At 46.6% G+C, this 17287-nt stretch overlaps 1 protein-coding gene across 2 annotated transcripts in view; it reads left to right on the top strand.

The window, feature by feature from the left end:
• Positions 1–17287, top strand: part of BID (BH3 interacting domain death agonist) — a 42736-nt gene that overhangs the window by 16894 nt on the left and 8555 nt on the right. The window contains exons 2-3 of one of the 2 annotated variants that reach the window (XM_035028588.1): positions 11875–11950; positions 16978–17188. In XM_035028588.1, the coding sequence (XP_034884479.1) occupies positions 11939–11950; positions 16978–17188 (223 nt within the window). In that variant the 5' untranslated portion in view covers positions 11875–11938. Of the gene's footprint in view, positions 1–11874; positions 11951–16977; positions 17189–17287 lie in introns of those variants that run through there. The other variant, XM_035028589.1, reaches the window with a different exon arrangement.

Raw genomic sequence — 17287 nt, 5'->3', positions numbered from 1 at the left:
CTCGACCCCAGGACCCTGGGATCATGACCTGAGCCGAAGGCAGACGCTCATCGACTGAGCCACCCAGGTGTTCCCCCTGCCGCCCACAATGGGTCATTTTTCCACTGTTCCTCCAGCTGCATGCACCGTGCCTGCACATTGGATAAGCTCAGCGTGGGTTGTTGATTGATGAAAGCCATACTCGCAGTCACACAGCTGGTTAAGTGATGGGCTGGGGTCATGCAGAGTTGGGTTCTCCCAGCATAATGGTAGCATGCCCCCCCTGTGCGATGTTGAGTAACCTTGAGGTCTGCTTGGTGGTTGGTGAGGAGGTGAGTGTGGTGGGGGGGACACAGGTGAATCTATGTTGGGAAGGAGAGGCCTGCCCTGCCAAGGTTTTGTCCTCATAAAACCTTTGTCCTTCCGGGGCACTTGTGTATACTTGCTCCTGCCTCCCTTTGGCCCAAGTGCCCAAATTGACTGACTTTATGGGATGGTGTTGGGCTGTTTTTTGGTGAACTTTGGGGTTTTCAGTTAATACAGGGACATTTGGTGTCCAGGGTAGGGCTCTCAGGCCTCAGGAAAGGGGACTGGAGTCTGAGTAGACACACATCAGGTACCCACTGTGCTTATGTTTCTCATGGAAAACAGGCCCAGGGGTGGGCACCAACTTGCCCCACACCCCCAGCCTTGGGCAGCTCTGCAGGTGCTGTGTTCCCTGCCCTCACTGGGCAGCCTCCAGTCTCAGCCTTGACTCTGAAAATTGAGGTGGAAGTGCCTTCTTTACAGGCATGTCATGAAGGCTGGAGAGAAGCCACAAGCAGAGATGAGCCCGGCGGCACTGGAGCTGGTGTGTTCCGATGTCGTCAGTATGTGGTGGTTGCCGGGGTCTTGTTACGAGTAGTAATACTTGCCTTCCCTGCACCTCAGAATCCTAGACTGGTAAGGGTGGGGGAGAGCGGGTCTCCTAGAAACCAGCCGTGCAGAATCTCAAGTCCCAGGCTGCGTCCATCATAGGTGAAATACTGGCTGTGAACAAGCTAGGTAACTGGAAAGCCTTGTCCAGGGGGAAGCCAGTGGCTTGCTCTTTCCCGTTTCCATCTTCCTCGCCATTTTCCTGCTGGATCTCAGAAAGGAGAGGACATCAGTTCTTGGCTGCTTGAGTTTTCCTTCTTGATGGCAACTTTGGTTAGGAATTGGGGTTCGGGGATGGAGCCATTAATGACACTGAGCCCTTGAGGTTTTCCGTGGGTCTTCGCTCCTGTATGCCTGGTCCTGCTCACAGCTGACAGCTGACTCATTGAGTTTCTTCTTGAGTAACAAAGCAGTGAAGCCAGAGGTAAACCAGATGCAGGCAGACACTCTGCCCTGAAGGTTTATGCATCCCCCCAAGGCCCTGCTCAGCCAGGTGTGGGAGTGCAGCCCCCTTTCCTAAAGACCTCCATTGGGCCACATGTCCCCGGGGTACTGTGGCAGTGACCCTGAGGCCTGTGTGACCCAGCTGAGCTACAGTCCCTCTTGTCTCTGACCACCATGAGGCCTGTGCGTACGCTGAATTTTCACATCTATCTCCTTTGATTCTGGACTTAGTAGGAAAACACCACACCAGCGTATTCATCACAGCCCTGTTTTTAATGGTGAAAAAATGGGAACTATAAATGTCCAGTAATAAGGCATTAATTGTATTTTGGGGCATATGTACAGTAGAACAGGATTTTCAACCTCAGCACTGTTGACACTTTGGGCTAGAGAATTCTTTGTTCTGGGGCGTGCCCTGTTGTAGGATGTTGAGCAGCATCCCACTGGATGCCACTAGCACACTCCCCAGACATCGAGAAATATCTCCAGACACTGCCACATGTTCTGGGGGGGGGGGGGGGGGGGGGGGGGGGGATGTGTGAAGTCATCTCTGGTTGAGAACAAACCTCTGCAAAATAAAACATTTTTTGAAAAATACCTATTGAAGCAGAAATACCACAATTTGAAGGAAGACAGAGTCTACCTGAGGATGTGGATGTGTGTATTGTTAACCTTAAAAATAAAACTGCCAGTTATTTTTACCGGCAAAAATAGGTTTATTTAGCAATAGCAAAGAATTGCAATTTGGGACAAGCTAGCCATGCCAAAGCCATAGGCAATTCTCTAGAACAAGGGAGAGGAACACTCTTTTATGGAGGAAAGGGGGAGGTTGGGAGGGCTGTTAGAAACAAAATTTTTTTTTTTTTTTAAAGATTTTATTTATTCATTTGACAGAGATAGATACAGCGAGAGAGGGAACACAAGCAGGGGGAGTGGGAGAGGGAGAAGCAGGCTTCCCGCAGAGCTGGGAGCCCCATGCGGGGCTCGATCCCAGGACTCCGGGATCATGACCCGAGCCAAAGGCAGACGCTTAACGTCTGAGCCACCCAGGCGCCCCAGAAACAAAATTTCAATGGATGAAACGGAGTTTGAAGGATAGTGACTCTCATTGGCTGGGCTGTGGGGGGAAGCCTACCTACCTTCTGCGGTGGTAGTTAAGTAGTTATCTACTGGCAGGGTGTGGGAGCGCCCCCTGCTGGCTTCCTGACTCCATTCTAACCAAGGTTTCCTTTTAATTTTCACATTTTCCCCTTTTTTGATCACGATCTTTTTTGAAAGCATTGCTGATCAAGAGTCAGGTTTTCCATATGTGGTGGTTTTGTTCCTTAGTGCCAAGAAGGACCTTCCCTGGTTGTCATGTCCTACTTGGGAGGGAAAGTGCATAGCAGCTGGAAATCCCTTAAGGCCACGGTGGATAACGAGGGTTAGGAGGGAGAACTGTCTGGCACTTCCCACCTATAGTCTATATTTATCAAAATGTAGGTATTGGAGGTCATCTTGAAGCACTGAACCAGCATCATGTTACTGGGTACATTGTTTTTAGAAAGTTTGACAGACAACAAAATACAAAACTTAAAATAATTCAATTTTAATTTCTGTTTGAAGAAGTAAAATGAATTCCAAATTGTATGATGGTTCTAAGCCAGGACTCTAACTCTGAAAGTAGCCAGCTGAAATATTTATTAGCACTTAATTCTGACATCGGAGAGAAACGTTCTCCCTACAAAGGCATGCCTCCTGAAGTCTCTGCTTGTAAAGGGACCAGGAAAGGAGAATACTGGATACAGCTGGATACAGCCAGAGCACACTGAAAGACGTAACTGAGCACACTTGGGAAGATTCAGTGCAGGTGTAAAAATACAGCCATAGCTGTTGAACTTTTTGCAGAATAGCAAAACTTAAGTGAGGTTTTAAACCAGTATTGTTGGGGCGCCTGGGTGGCTTAGATGGTTAAGTGTCTGCCTTCGGCTCAGGTCATGATGCCAGGGTCCTGGGATCGAGTCCGCATCGGGCTCCCTGCTAGGTGGGGAGCCTGCTTCTCCCTCTGCCTCTGCCTCGCTCTCTCTCTGACTCTCATGAATTAAAAAAACAAAGGAGAAAACATTTTAAAAAAAACATTTAAACCAGTATTGTTATATCTCAGAAGAGCTGTTTGGAATAAAATGTTTTATCGATAATATAGCCTGTGAAGTTGCAAATTCAGAGACCATTAATTTGTTGTTGTTTTGTTTTTTTAAGATTTTATTTATTTGACAGAGACTCAGCGAGAAAAGGAACACAAGCAGGGGGAGTGGGAGAGGGAGAGGGAGAAGCAGGCTTCCTGCCAAGCAGGGAGCCTGATGTGGAGCTGATTCCAGAACGCTGGGATCATGACCTGAGCCGAGGCTTAACGACTGAGCCACCCAGGCGCCCCTGGAGGCCATTAATTTGGGTAAGAATCCAGAGTCATTTAATAGTTTAGGTAAAAGAAGGCTTTTGTGAATTCTGAGTGTTCTTAACCCTTCAGAAAAAGCAAGTGAGAAATGAGTCCCAGAATCATGATGAGGTTGTTTCCAAAAGGCCATGATCAAAAGAAGAGGTTTCCCCCTCTCACAGGGGCTGGGAGATGCAGGTAAGGACATCATCTTTCCACGAAAGAGAGAGAAGCAGTAGTGAGAAAAAGGTATACAGGCCTGCTCCAGACCTCTTGGAAAGCTTTCTCACCCTGTGGTGTCTGCTTCAATTCCAGAACTTCCCTTCCAGGTCAGCAGCGGGTGTGCAGGTCGAGCCAGAGTCTGGTGCTTTCTGTAGATGTGTTATGTGAATCCAGAAGTCTTCTCCCTGGAGTCTGATGGCTTAAGAGTCGGTTAGCAGTCTCTGATAAGGTCGAGTCTTTCTGGAGGTGTCTTTTTCAATTGACAAAATCTCCATGGTACAATATGTAATGCTTTAGGTGGCCATCTCCTGGGAACGCACTGGGAGAAGATTGCATTACCGAAGCGTGGGTATTTTTAATAGAAGCAATTAGTCCTTTACAATTTTGAAGTAGATCTTTTATCAACTGTGGATCAGAGGAGGCAGAGGCCAAGATACTGCGAGTATCTCAAAGGGTGACAGTCTGTGATTTCCTGTAAGGTAGATCTGAGATTTGGAAGTACTGTTGGCAATGCTTTCTGCCAAGGTATTTGGAGAGTCTCTACACATTTTGCCAGCTGAGTCCTAATACTCAGTATTAGTATATTTGACCAACCCTGAGGATTAAGGGAGGTATGGACAATGAAAGTATAAAACCAATCAAATAGCACAGACTTGTCGAAGCACCTGATAAGTAAAATGGGTTCCCTGTTCACTTTGAAGTTTGAGAGGGTTCCTCAGATAGGGATAATCTTTTTTTTTTTTTAAGATTTATTTTATTTGTTTGAGAGAGAGCACAAGCAGAGGGAGAGAATCTCAAGCAGACTCCATGCTCACCGTGGAGCCTGATGCGGGGCTCAGTCCCACGACCCTGAGATCATGACCTGAGCAGAATACCAAGAATCAGACGCTTAACTGACTGCACCACCCAGGCGCCCCAGGGATAATCTTTTCTAACAGAAGTTTAGCCACAGGAGAAGCATTTGCCAGTGTAAAAGGGAAAGCTTTTGGTCAGTGAGAAAACATACAGCCATGACTAAAACATTTATCCCTAACATCCATGAGATGGGGAAACCATATAAAAACCATCTAAAAGCCTGAACAGCTTTCCCTGGATTGTGCTTTGGACGGGTGGGACAAGTGAGGTGGACAGTTTTTGTGGCCTTATTAATATTTCCCTACCAGTACTGGTTCATGAATGCTGTAATTTTGTCAGTAGATCAACAGTTTAATGCATGTACAGTGGTAGATAGCAGAAATACTAGAATTTCTGGTAGGGCTGGATTATTTGGTCCAAATCAGAGTTCTCTCTTTATCAAACCATTGAACAATTATTACATTTCCAATATTGTTTTTTCCTCTCTGGGGTCAACTGAGTATCTCTGGTCAGTTTTTCCAAATTATCATTGGTGAGAACATCCCTTTGGAACATGACAGAAGTTTGGCTACCGGTTTACTTGAAAGTGTGGTTTTTGTTTTTGTTTTTTGTGAAGCTGTCAGCAAGGTGGCTTCCTTTGGATTCTAGGGAGTTGATCTGGAATGCCCAGGAACCTTAATAGCCAGAGCAGCCAGTAAAAGTATGGCATCCAGTAAATTATGGACATAGGAGCCTTTTAAAATCGTATCCCCATTGAAGGCAAGGATACCTCGTTGTTTTCATAATATTCCAAAGTCACGAGCCACACCAAAGGCATATGGGCTGTCGGTATAAATGTCTGCAGTCTTACCCTCGGCTAAGGCACAAGCGCGAGTGAGGGCGTGTAACTCCGCCTGTTGAGCTGACACGGCCAGGGTGAAGGTGCTGCTCAGTGACTTCAGTAGGAGTTGCAGGCAGTAGCATAACCAGCATGGTATTTACCATTTTCCTCTTTATCAGTGGGAATACTAAGAAAGCTCTGTATAGATCAATTCCAGTGAAAAAAATCTGCTTTCAGTGGAAATGGAGCTCAGTAGCATGTGGGAGTTAGGGACAACAGGGTGCCGTGGGATAACAGTGCTATTTATTGCTCAGAGGTCCTGGACTAACTTCCACCCTTGGCCACTGGGTTTTCTCACAGGTAAAACAGGGGCATTCCAGGGACTAGTGTAGGAAGTAATGAGGCCTGAGCCTTGTAATCTGTTATGGGCTTAATGCCTTGAAGTGCGTGGGTGTCTGTTTATATGGTGTGGATTAATGCCGAGGAGAGGTTTTGAGGGATCTCTTTGAATCTTGATGGGAGGTGCATTGTGGCTTCTGCCAATTATCTATCAATTGAAGATTTTGCCCATAAAGAGGAATGTAACCGATCCGATAGGAGTAAATGATCAGTGTCTCCAGACTCAGCTATAGTGCCATCAGAGAAGAAACAAATAAAAGATGTCAGAGGCTCATCTGATTTTTCTGGTTGGCTGTTTTGATTACTACTAACAAATTCCAGAATTATTTACCCCTTTTGGGAGAAAGAAATTCCTGCCTGATACTTTTCAAAAAAAAATCTCAGCCCAGCAAATGAATAGCAGTGGAAGAACGAAGGAGAAAAGGTTGTGTATCTCTGAAAAGGTCTAGACAAAGGGAATAGGTTCAGAGACAGGAACGTATTGAGGTTTATGAGAGACCCCTACTGTTTGATCTGTTTTAGTACTCTGCGGGGGAGGCTGCATTATAGCAGTGGGGTTGAGCCCCGAGAGTATAGCTCTGGTGTTAATATGGACACAGAGATTAATTCCTGATCTGCAGAGTGGTTTCTCCGAGCCAATTAAGAGGGAGGATTGGGAAGAGCCCCTGTAGTTCCTTGGAGCCTCATCATTGGGAAGTGGAATCCCGGGAAGGCTGGCGATGGGGTTAAAGGCTCCTGAAGTGCTTAAGTTTGTAACAATCTTTTTTCCAGTGTCCTGGCTCTTTGCAACAACAGCAGAAACCAGGAGGTTTTTGGTTTTAGGAGTCTTCATTTGCCGAAGTTGAAAATTAAGAATTTTAGTGGTCTTTCTTTTTTCTTTTCTTTTTTTTAAATTTTTTTCTTTTTTTTTTTAAGATTTATTATTTATTTGAGAGAGAGAATGAGAGAGAGAGAGAGAGCAGGAGAGGGGGGAGGGTCAGAGGGAGAAGCAGACTCCCTGCCGAGCAGGGAGCCTGATGTGGGACTCGATCCCGGGACTCCAGGATCATGACCTGAGCCGAAGGCAGTCGCTGAACCAACTGAGCCACCCAGGTGCCCTTAGTGGTCTTTCTTTTAGGTGACTTACCTGGATGCCAGCCAGCTGCTCTGGCAAATTAACTAAATCTGGAGCGGACATAGTTTCCCATTCCATCCTGGAGTTTCCCATTCCACCTTTTTTTTTTTTTTTTAAGATTTTATTTGAGAGAGAGAGAGAGAGTGAGCATGGAGCATGAGAGGGGGGAGGGTCAGAGGGAGAAGCAGACTCCCCGCTGAGCAGGGAGCCTGATGGTGACTCGAACCTGGGACTCCAAGATCATGACCTGAGACTGAGCCACCCAGGTGCCCCATCCTGGTCCTTTTTAACTAAAGGAGAAAAACTAGCCCATTAACAAACAGAATTAAATGCTACCCAGGTGGATTCATATCCAAAGGAAGACCAGAACTTTCTTTAAAAACATTTTGGAGTTGATTGTAATAGTCATGAACAGGTTCATCAGGCTTTGTTTGCAAACCTGAATTTTATTCCAAGGCTTAGGAAAAGCTACTGTAATTGCTCGTGAACATTTCCCAATGAGTGTTCTAGCACCTTGCCAAAAGTTAGGGGTTTCGTTATCTAAATCCCCTTCGGGATGTTTCCATCGGGCTAGTTTCATCCAGTGTTTGGCCTGGCCCTCACCAAGGAGCATGTGTACGAATTGATAAAAATCTGAGAAACCAGGTTGATAAGTTTGAATATGTTAAATTCTTTAGCAACCTATGGGGCCCTCAGTTACTTTAGGAAACTAACTATGGCTGGCAGTTTGGCCTTAGTTCAAGAAACATAGAAACTTGGGGTTTATTGAGATCCTCAGAAGAGTAAACTTTAGGGGCGCCTGGGTGGCTCAGATGGTTAAGCGTCTGCCTTTGGCTCAGGTCATGATCCCAGGGTCCTGGGATCGAGCCCCGAATCGGGCTCCCTGCTCAGCGGGAAGCCTGCTTCTCCCTCTCCCACTCCCCTGCTTGTGTTCCCTCTCTCGCTGTGTCTGTCAAATAAATAAAATCTTTAAAAAAAACCCACAACTATAAAGGGGCAAGTTTTAATAGGTTTAAGGGAGGAGAGAGTGGGGAGAGGTTTGGAGGAAAAGTGAGGTTGGAAGAATAGAGGAAAATGGCACAACACCTGTGCTCAACAGGTGGCTGCCACCTGTCTCGAAACAAGGAGGGCGGGGGCTTCAGAAGCAGTTTTGACTTCTTTCAGCTGTTTGCCTCAGTTAATTTCAAAGTAGTATTTTGCAAAGAGGCAAACCTAGAATCCTGACATTTGGGAGCTTCAAGGTACCAATTAAAATAGACATCCAACTCAGTTTTTTCCCCTTTTTAAGGGCCACAGCTTTCTTTTTTTTTTTTTTTTTAAGATTTTATTTATTTATTTATTTGACACAGAGAGAGAGACAGCAAGAGAGGGAACACAAGCAGGGGGAGTGAGAGAGGGAGAAGCAGGCTTCCCGCTGAGCAGGGAGCCCGATGAGGGGCTTGATCCCAGGACCCTGGGATCATGACCTGAGCCGAAGGCAGACACTTAACGACTGAGCCACCCAGGCGCCCAGGGCCACAGCTTTCTAATTTAGAGTAAAACAAGTCTGGGGAGAAAAAGTGCCTCATAATGGCCATTGACGTTCTAAATTATAGTTAAGTCGGTCCATTTAGTTAGAAATGTACATGAGAAGGGAGTGTGGTTTTTAAATTTTTTTTTTAAGTTTTTATTTATTTGAGAGAGAGAATGAGAGACAGCATAAGACAGGAGGGTCAGAGGGAGAAGCCGACTCCCCGCTGAGCAGGTAGCCCAATGCAGGACTCCATCCCCGGACTCCAGGATCATGACCTGAGCCGAAGGCAGTCGCCTAACCAACTGAGCCACCCAGGTGCCCCAGGAGTGTAGTTTTTAACCAAAAAAAAAACTGGCCAGGGTCTCAGAAGAGGGGCATTTGTATGACTGGGATCCCATTTCTTAGGTGTTTTTTGTTTCTCTAGAGCAAAAAGAAAAGTTCCTAAACTGCAGTTTCAATAGGAATAGCCTGGTCCCAAAGGAGTCAGACTGAAGGCCAGCACAGTTCCAACAGAACAGTCGGTTCCTAAAAAAGGAGTCAGACGAAAGGCCAAACAAGTACTCTCAGAAAGGACAAGGCCTTAAAACAGGTCCCAAATAAAGTCTGGAAAGCTCAAGCATAAAGAGCGCAGAACTCGGGGCGCCTGGGTGGCTCAGTTGGTTAAGCAACTGCCTTCGGCTCAGGTCATGATCCTGGAGTCCCGGGATCGAGTCCCGCATCGGGCTCCCTGCTCGGCGGGGAGTCTGCTTCTCCCTCTAACCCTCCCCGCTCTCATGTACTCTCTCTCTCAAATAAATAAATAAAATCTTTAAAAAAAAGAATGCAGAACTCGAAATCCAGGTGAAAACTTACCCTCAAACTTCAGGGTCAGTGAGAAAGCAGTGGGCCCGACTGGCTCCGTGGGTCCCGGCACGTGTTGGCTCCCCAGCCTTGCAGCTGGTGGGGGTCATCTGTGAGTCCCACTTCTGATCACCAAATAATGTTAACCTTAGAAATAAAACTGCCACTGATTTTACCAGCAGCAGTGGGTTTATTCCAGAATAGCAGAGAATTGTAATTCAGGACAAGTAAGTTATGGCAAAACCATAGTCAGTTCACAAAACAAAGGAGAGGACTGCTGGGACGGCTGTTAGAAGCCGAAAGCCCATTGGAGTAAACGAGGAGGTCTGAGTATAGCGGCCTCTCATTGGCCGACCCGTGCCAGTCTCTCCTTGGCTGGGTTGTTGCTGGGGCAGGAGGAAAACCTCTCTTCCTCCTACTGGGGTAATAGGGTAGTAAAGTAGGGTCAGACTTATAGGCTATGTTTCTTCCTGTTAGGTCTGAAATTCATGAGCCGTGGTAGGGCATGAGAGCGCCCCCCTGCTGGCCATGACTCCATTCTAAGCAAGGTTTCCTTTTATTTTCACTGTATCAAAGTCTGGAGGAAACAAATGTTTATGTGAATTCTTTCCCTTTTTTAAAAAAATTGATTTTATAGAGAGAGAGAGCAAGCATGGGCATGAGTGGGGGGAGGGGTAGAGGGAGAGAATCTTCAAGCCGACTCCCTGTTGAGCACGGAGCTGGCCACAGGGGCTTCATCTCACAACCCTGAGGTCGTGACCTGGGTGGAAGCCACAAGTTGGACACTTACCGACTGAGCCACCCAGGAGCCCCATATGTGAATTATTTCTTGAGAGAACAGGTGGGGGCCAGGAGATGGACAGATCTGAGAATAATTGTGTCCCACAAATGCGCGTGGCTGCCTGGTGGGGGAAGGCACGTTCCCCATCAGTGCTGGTCTTGGCCCCCTTTTCACTTGCCTGTGGGAGTCTCACCCTTGCTTCCTACTGAGGAGTTGGTTGTCTGTTCTTGTTTTTTATCTCCTCTACATTTAAGAAGCAAGATAAAATTGCCAGATTTGGCTGTTTTTTACCCTACAAAATGACCATGTCATTTGGTTCAACTAATATTGTGTGTAAACCACACATACACAGGCAAATACATTTTAAGATAGTATTATATTGTTGAGACTGTTCTGTAGAAACCATTGTTCAGGATCGCTCATCCTTTTCATGTTCTGTATATTCCACTTCATGGACATAATCTTTTTGAACTCAATCCCCAATTGCCTTTTGTCTGGTCGGTTGTTTATGAGGGTTATTTAGTTTGGAATAGGTGCCATAGAGGAGCTTTAATCTTTTGTGTAATTGTCAAATATACATTCTCTTCCCTTCTTTCTTTCTTGGTCACTGAATGCTAAGAAAACATTTTACTTTCAAAGCTTCTTTTTCTTTATATACATTTTATAAGAGCTCTTTCTATATGAATGCCATTGAAACCATGTGGCCTGTGGGGAGAACTGGTCTGCCTGGCTGTCTCTTACTCCCCAAACCTTATTCTTTCATCCAAGTAAGGCAGGATCAACACAGTATACTACCCACTTTTCAACATAGTTGTGTGGAACAGAAGAGATAATGTGAAGGCTCTGAGAATGGTTGTACGCTGAAGGAAGGCTTGGGTAGGGGTCATATTAGTAGTCATAGTAATAACAAGAGGCCCTGAAAACTTCTAGGTATACTTTATTAGCTAACTTTCTTCTCTCTCTTTTTTAAGATTTTTATTTATTTATTTATTTGAGAGCGTGCACTGTGGGGGGCAAGGAGGGGCCGAGGGAAACCCAAGCAGACTCAGCACTGAGCCGGAGCTGAGTTGGGGCTCTATCTCATGACCCTGAGATCACAACCTGAGCTGAAACAAAGAGTCGGACACTTGACCAACTGTGCCACCCAGGTGCCCAAGCTAACTTTATTCTTGTAGGAAACGCGCTAATATAAGTATTTGCTTAGAAGGAATTCATAAACTAGACTGCCCTGATTTGCCTGATCAATGAGGTCTTACGATCCGTGAGCTCTGGGTGGGAAAGCTGAACTCTGAGGTTGGAGACCGACCCTGGGGAGCTCTCAGTGCTTTGGCAAGTCTCTGTGATGAGGAAAACTCCAGAGTCTGCTCACTTGGTTGCTGCCCAGGCTCCATGCTGAGAAGGGAGCAGCCTGAGTGAGTGTGGTTGAGGTGGGCGAGGTGTGAGCTTGACTGCTGTGTCTGGAGAGCGCCTCAGAGCCAGGGCCCAGGCTGGCTCCCTCGATTCTCTCCTGAAGGTCCCGGAGGGGGTGTCCCCGCAGGGAACAGCTGCCTACCCTGCGTGTATGTGTGTCCTCTTCCAGGCTGCTGACTTGGGACGCCCACAAAGCCAGAAGCAAGTTGGAGCCCTGCCAGGCCGCCTATGCCATGGATTCCAAGGTCAGCCCTTGGGCTTCTCCTGGAGGAATGCTTTGGGAGGGGGAGTGAACATGACCGAGGCCAGCTTTTTCTTTGTGTGTGTGCTGTCAGTGTGGGACCCTGCTGACCCCTTCTTTGACAATGCTGCAGGGAGGAGCCTCACATTCACAACTTAGAGGAGCACAGTAAAGAAAAGAGATCAAAGTCCTGTCTTGTCTCCTTATCCTCTTCCCTCTACCTTGTGCCTGGTCACTCACTGGAAGGGCAAGGCAGCTTTCTGATTCAGGACCATTTAGAAGCTCTAGAGTTCTTGGAAGTGATCACCCTGAGGTCATATAGGCCATTCCCCTGGCTTCAGCAGGATGGTACCTAAATTGCCTTCTCTGTACTCACCTTCTAACTAGCTGGAAGAGAAAATCATGGCATATCTAGTCAAAAGCTCTTTGTTCATCTGCTTACTAATAGTCTTTCTGCTTCCCTTCTCTGCCAACTTCTGTAGAGGCCCCAGCCCCAGGGGCTCCTCTGTGTGCACACTGTGCATCAGCCTTTTGTTCTCACCAGCCATTGGGGAAGGTTTCTGCAAAAAATATAAGGATTTGGTGGTTAGTAAACCTGGTGGCCCACCGTTTCTGAATCCCTAAACATAGCAACACCTGGCACCTGGCAGGTTCTCAAGGTGTAGTTGAATATCCTCCTGAAGGGTGGAAACCATGTGATTTTTCAGTTTGGTAGCCAGAGGGCCTGAGACACGGTAGGCTCAGCAGAGATGGTAACTGCTTGGCCAAAAGATTTCAGTAGCACCTTTGTCCTGATAAAGGTCTATTCTCAGTATCCAAAATTCCCTTCCATTTGGTGCCATTTAAACCTGCCCATTCTTGTCTTATACGTGTATGTATGTATGTACGTATTAAGATTTCCTTTAGTTTTTCTTGTAGGGCAGGTCTACTGCTATACTGTGGTTTATCTTATTATTTAATTTTTTTTAAGTAGGCTCCACAGGGCTTGAACTCATGACCCTGAGATCAAGACCTGAGCTGAGATCAGAGTCAGATACTTAACCAACTGAGCCACCCAGGCACCCCTATTTTATTTATTTATTTTAAGTAAACCCTATGCCCAAGTGGGGCTCGAACTCAGGATGCCAAGATCAAGAGCTTCATGCTCTACCTACTGAGTCAGCCAGGCACCCCCATTCTTGTCTCTTTTAACTTGCAACTGTTGTGTCCTTTCCCGTATTGTTGAAATGTCTGCATTAAGAACAGTGTTGCCATGTCACGCTTTGTGGCACTTGAACTTCCACAAGTGCTTTTATCCGCCTTGTCCATTTCGCCTGAAAACCCTCTGGGGGAGGAAGGGGGACAGAATTACCCCCAGCGTTTTCTCTTTTTTTCAACTTCAAGGTGAGAAAACAAAGACACATAAGTTGCCCAGTGTCTCATGGAGCTGGGGTTCACAGTGAAACACTGAGCAATTTGCTCTTATATTTCTGAGTTTGGCCCCCATCACAGTTTAATCCTGTTGTAGATTTTTCTGACTTTTTCCTTTTGAGGTTTTTCCAGTTTTTAAAAAATTGTGGTAGAATACATAGCGTAAAATTTACCATTTTAACCTTTTTTAAGAACACAGTTCACTAGCATTAAGCACATTCATGTTGTGGTGACACCATCACCACCATCCACCTCCAGAACTTTTCACCTGTTCAACTGAAACTCTGTCCCCTTTAAATACTAACTCCCATCCTCCTGTCCCCGTCCCTGGCAGCCTCTCTCCACTCTCTGTCTCCATGAATCTGACTACTTGTGGTCCCTCAGAGAAGTGGAGTCAAGCAATATTTGTCCTATTGTGTGTCTGACTTATTGCGCTTAGCATCATATCTTGTTTGGTTTTTGGTTTGGGGTTTTTTTTGTTTGTTTTGTTTTACTGTTAACGGTACTGTTCATCCACATTTTAGCTTTTTTTTTTTTTTTTAAGATTTTATTTATTTATTTGACAGAGAGAGACACAGTGAGAGAGGGAACACAAGTAGGGGAAGTGGGAGAGGGAGAAGCAGGCTTCCCGCAGAGCTTGATCCCAGGACCCTGGGATCATGACCTGAGCCGAAGGCACACGCTTAACGACTGAGCCACCCAGGCGCCCCAGCATTCTTTTTTTAAAAATTTTTAAAAGATTTTATTTATTTTTTTTTATTTGAGAGAGAGAGACACAAGCAGGGGGAGCAGCAGAAAGAGAGGGAGAAGCAGCAGGGAGCCCGATGCAGGGCTCGATCCCAGGACCCTGAGATCATGACCTGAGCTGAAGGCAGATACTTAACCGACTGAGCTACCCAGGTGCCCCTCTTTTTTTTTTTTTAGATTTTATTTATTTACTTGACAGAGAATGTACAAGCAGAGGGAGTGGCAGGGAGAGGGAGAAGCAAGGGAGCCCAATGTGGGACTCCCATCCCAGAACCCTGAGATCATGACCTGAGTTGAAGGCAGACCCTCAACTGACTGAAACACCCAGGTGCCCCCATTTTAGCATTCTTTGATATTTTTCTTTATATTTAGAGAAACAAAATAAGGGCAATTGGTTTGGATTTTTTTTTTTTTTTTTTTTTTTAACTGTTTGTATGGTGCTGTTTTTGCCAGGTTTGGGCACCTGGATTGTTCCAGTTTCTCAAAACACATCGGATAGCTTTCCATTTTTTTTCTCTACACTGAAACTGATTTTATAGCATGAGAGTTACTTTCGCATTTCTCTCTTTTTTTTTTTAAAGATTTATTTGAGAGAGAGAGAGAGCATGAGTGGGGGCAGGGGCAGAAGGAGAGGGAGGTTGATCCCAGAACCCTGAGGTTCATGACTTGAGCCAAAACCAAAAGCTGGTCGCTTAACCAACTGAGCCAGCCAGGTGCCCCTTGATCATTTCTCCTAATATACTTTTTCCTGTGATTTAAAAGGATAAATAGCTATCAGATCTTGTATCTTCTGAGACATCCATTTCAGCTTTTATCACTAGAAGATCAGAAAGAGTCACAGTTGGGCACCTGGGTGGCTTAGTAAGTTGAGCGTCCAACTCAGCTCAGGTCATGAGATCCAGCCCCATGTTGGGCGCCACACTCAGTGGGGAGTCTGCTTGAGAGTCTCTCTCCCTTTCCATCTGCTCCTCCCACTCGTGCTCTCTCTCTCTCTCAAATGAATAAATCTTTTTTAAAAGAAAAAGTCATAGTTTCATATTCGGTTTGTCACAAGCTCTATATGTTCTTGGAATTAAATACTATCAGCTCTTGAGCCTACTTTCTGATACGTGGTTTAGTCTGGCCTGTTCTTGACCTGCCCATCTAACAGTGTCTGTCCACCTGCTTTATAACCAGCTGGTACTGAACATTTGAGTGTGTGGTAACTCAGCCCACAACCCTGCCCCAGCCCTCCTTTCTTCTCTCCTAGCCAGGACATCTCCTTCAGGTAGAAATGAAGGATGTTCTTGAGTTTCTAAGCTGTCTTTTGCTGCCTGGCCTCACCATACCGGAATTGTAAGGATTCGATCCAGCAGAGCTTTTACATGATATTCCCCCCCGCCTTTTTTTTAAAAGATTTTATTTATTTATTTGACAGAGAGAGACACAGCGAGAGAGGGAACACAAGCAGGGGGAGTGGGAGAGGGAGAAGCAGGCTTCCCGCTGAGCAGGGAGCCCGATGCGGGGCTCAATCCCAGGACCCCGGGATCATGACCTGAGCCGAAGGCAGACGCTTAATGACTGAGCCACCCAGGCGCCCCTATTCCCCCCTTTTAAGAAATAATTCTGGAGAAGGAAAGGCTGAATAACAATACATAAGCACCTTGTTTTATGCATTTCATTTATTTAAAACAATCTGCCCTCTAAAAACTGTCCTAAAAGGTTTCTGATTTTTTTTTTTTTCTTGCAAGAGAGAGAATGAGAGACAGAGAGCATGAGAGGGAGGAGGGTCAGAGGGAGAAGCAGACTCCCCGCTGAGCAGGGAGCCCGATGTGGGACTCGATCCCGGGACTCCAGGATCATGACCTGAGCCGAAGGCAGTCGCTTAACCAACTGAGCCACCCAGGCGCCCAAGGTTTCTGAATTTTTTAAATGAAAAATATTCAGGACTTAGAAGGCAAATAAATGTTATCGGCACCTTCATCTTCTGCTGAGCTTCTCTTACAGCCGAGTATGTGTGTGTGTTACATTTACCTGGGAGATCTCAGTATCCCTAGCCTCCTGGATGATTCCCTCTTTCATCCTAAGTCTTGGCTTGCTCTGAGCACAGCTGGCTGCTGGTGGTACAAGCACTCACCTTTGTTTGCCAAGAACACTGACCCAGGTGCAGTCAGTAACCCCAGAAACGTCCCTCCTGGCTCCCAGAGCACAGATGCTGAGCTGAGCTCCCACGCAAGTGGTGATGGCGGACGGAGCTGGCGGGCAGAGCCCCCAATCCCTCGCATTAGAGCGGGAGTCATCCTCATACAGCTGGATTGTGGTTAAGGGGCATATCCTCCCGAAGCAAGCCAAGCCTGCCCAATAGGAGGCATTATCTGCAGTCACTACTGCCCAGGATTTATGGAAAATCGGCTGGGTGCACAATACCATCTTAGCCCACAAAGGAGATTATAAAAAAGAAAGAGCTTCTAACTGCTGGATGCATAGCTGGTAGGGTGAGCTGAAGTTGCTAAAGGATACGTGGGAGTTAGCAGGAGCATGTAAGTGTAAGGATGTAATGATATTTGCTGACTTCCTTAAAACAGCCTTTGGAACTTCCTCCTCCGAAAGCAAGGTCACCTCAGCTCAGTGTTTTCAGGATGTCATGCAAATGTCTGCAGAATCGGAGCTTTTTCTTTGGCACCTACTGGGGGCACTGCTTGAAGCAGACACTGCAGACTTGGCCTCTGCCCACTGGGTCCTCTTGCGACCACAGGGTCGTTCGGACATCTTAGGCCAGTAAGCTATTTCAGGCCCGGCTGTCCCCAGAGCCCTTCCGCCAAGCTCAGCTGCAGACAGGGCCTCTGGCCCTGGACCGGGTTCCTGCACATCTCCCTGACTCCCTTTTTATCTTAGGTCAGCAACGGTTCAGGCCTCCAGGATGAGCGCATCACAAACTTGCTGGTGTTTGGCTTCCTCCAAAACTGCTCCAACTCTAATTTCCACAAAGAGTTGGAGGTGTTGGGCCGTGAACTGCCCATGCCGGCTTACCTGCAGGAGGACCACGATGATGGGCTGCAGACAGATGGCAACCGCTGCAGCTACTTCCTGGCAAGTGGGGAGAGAGGTAGGTGTTTGGTGCAGCCTCCTATGCCCCAGATCTGGGCTTTGCATTTAGGGAACCTAAGTCCTGGAAGGGAGCTTTGGGCTCAGTCTCCCCCTCCCT

Source organism: Mirounga leonina, unplaced genomic scaffold (assembly GCF_011800145.1).
Source record: "Mirounga leonina isolate KUSES-001 unplaced genomic scaffold, KU_Mleo_1.0 Mir_201, whole genome shotgun sequence".
Taxonomy (NCBI): Eukaryota; Metazoa; Chordata; class Mammalia; order Carnivora; family Phocidae; genus Mirounga; species Mirounga leonina.
Note: the sequence above shows the minus strand (reverse complement) of the source record. Positions and strands in the feature narration are given on the sequence as shown.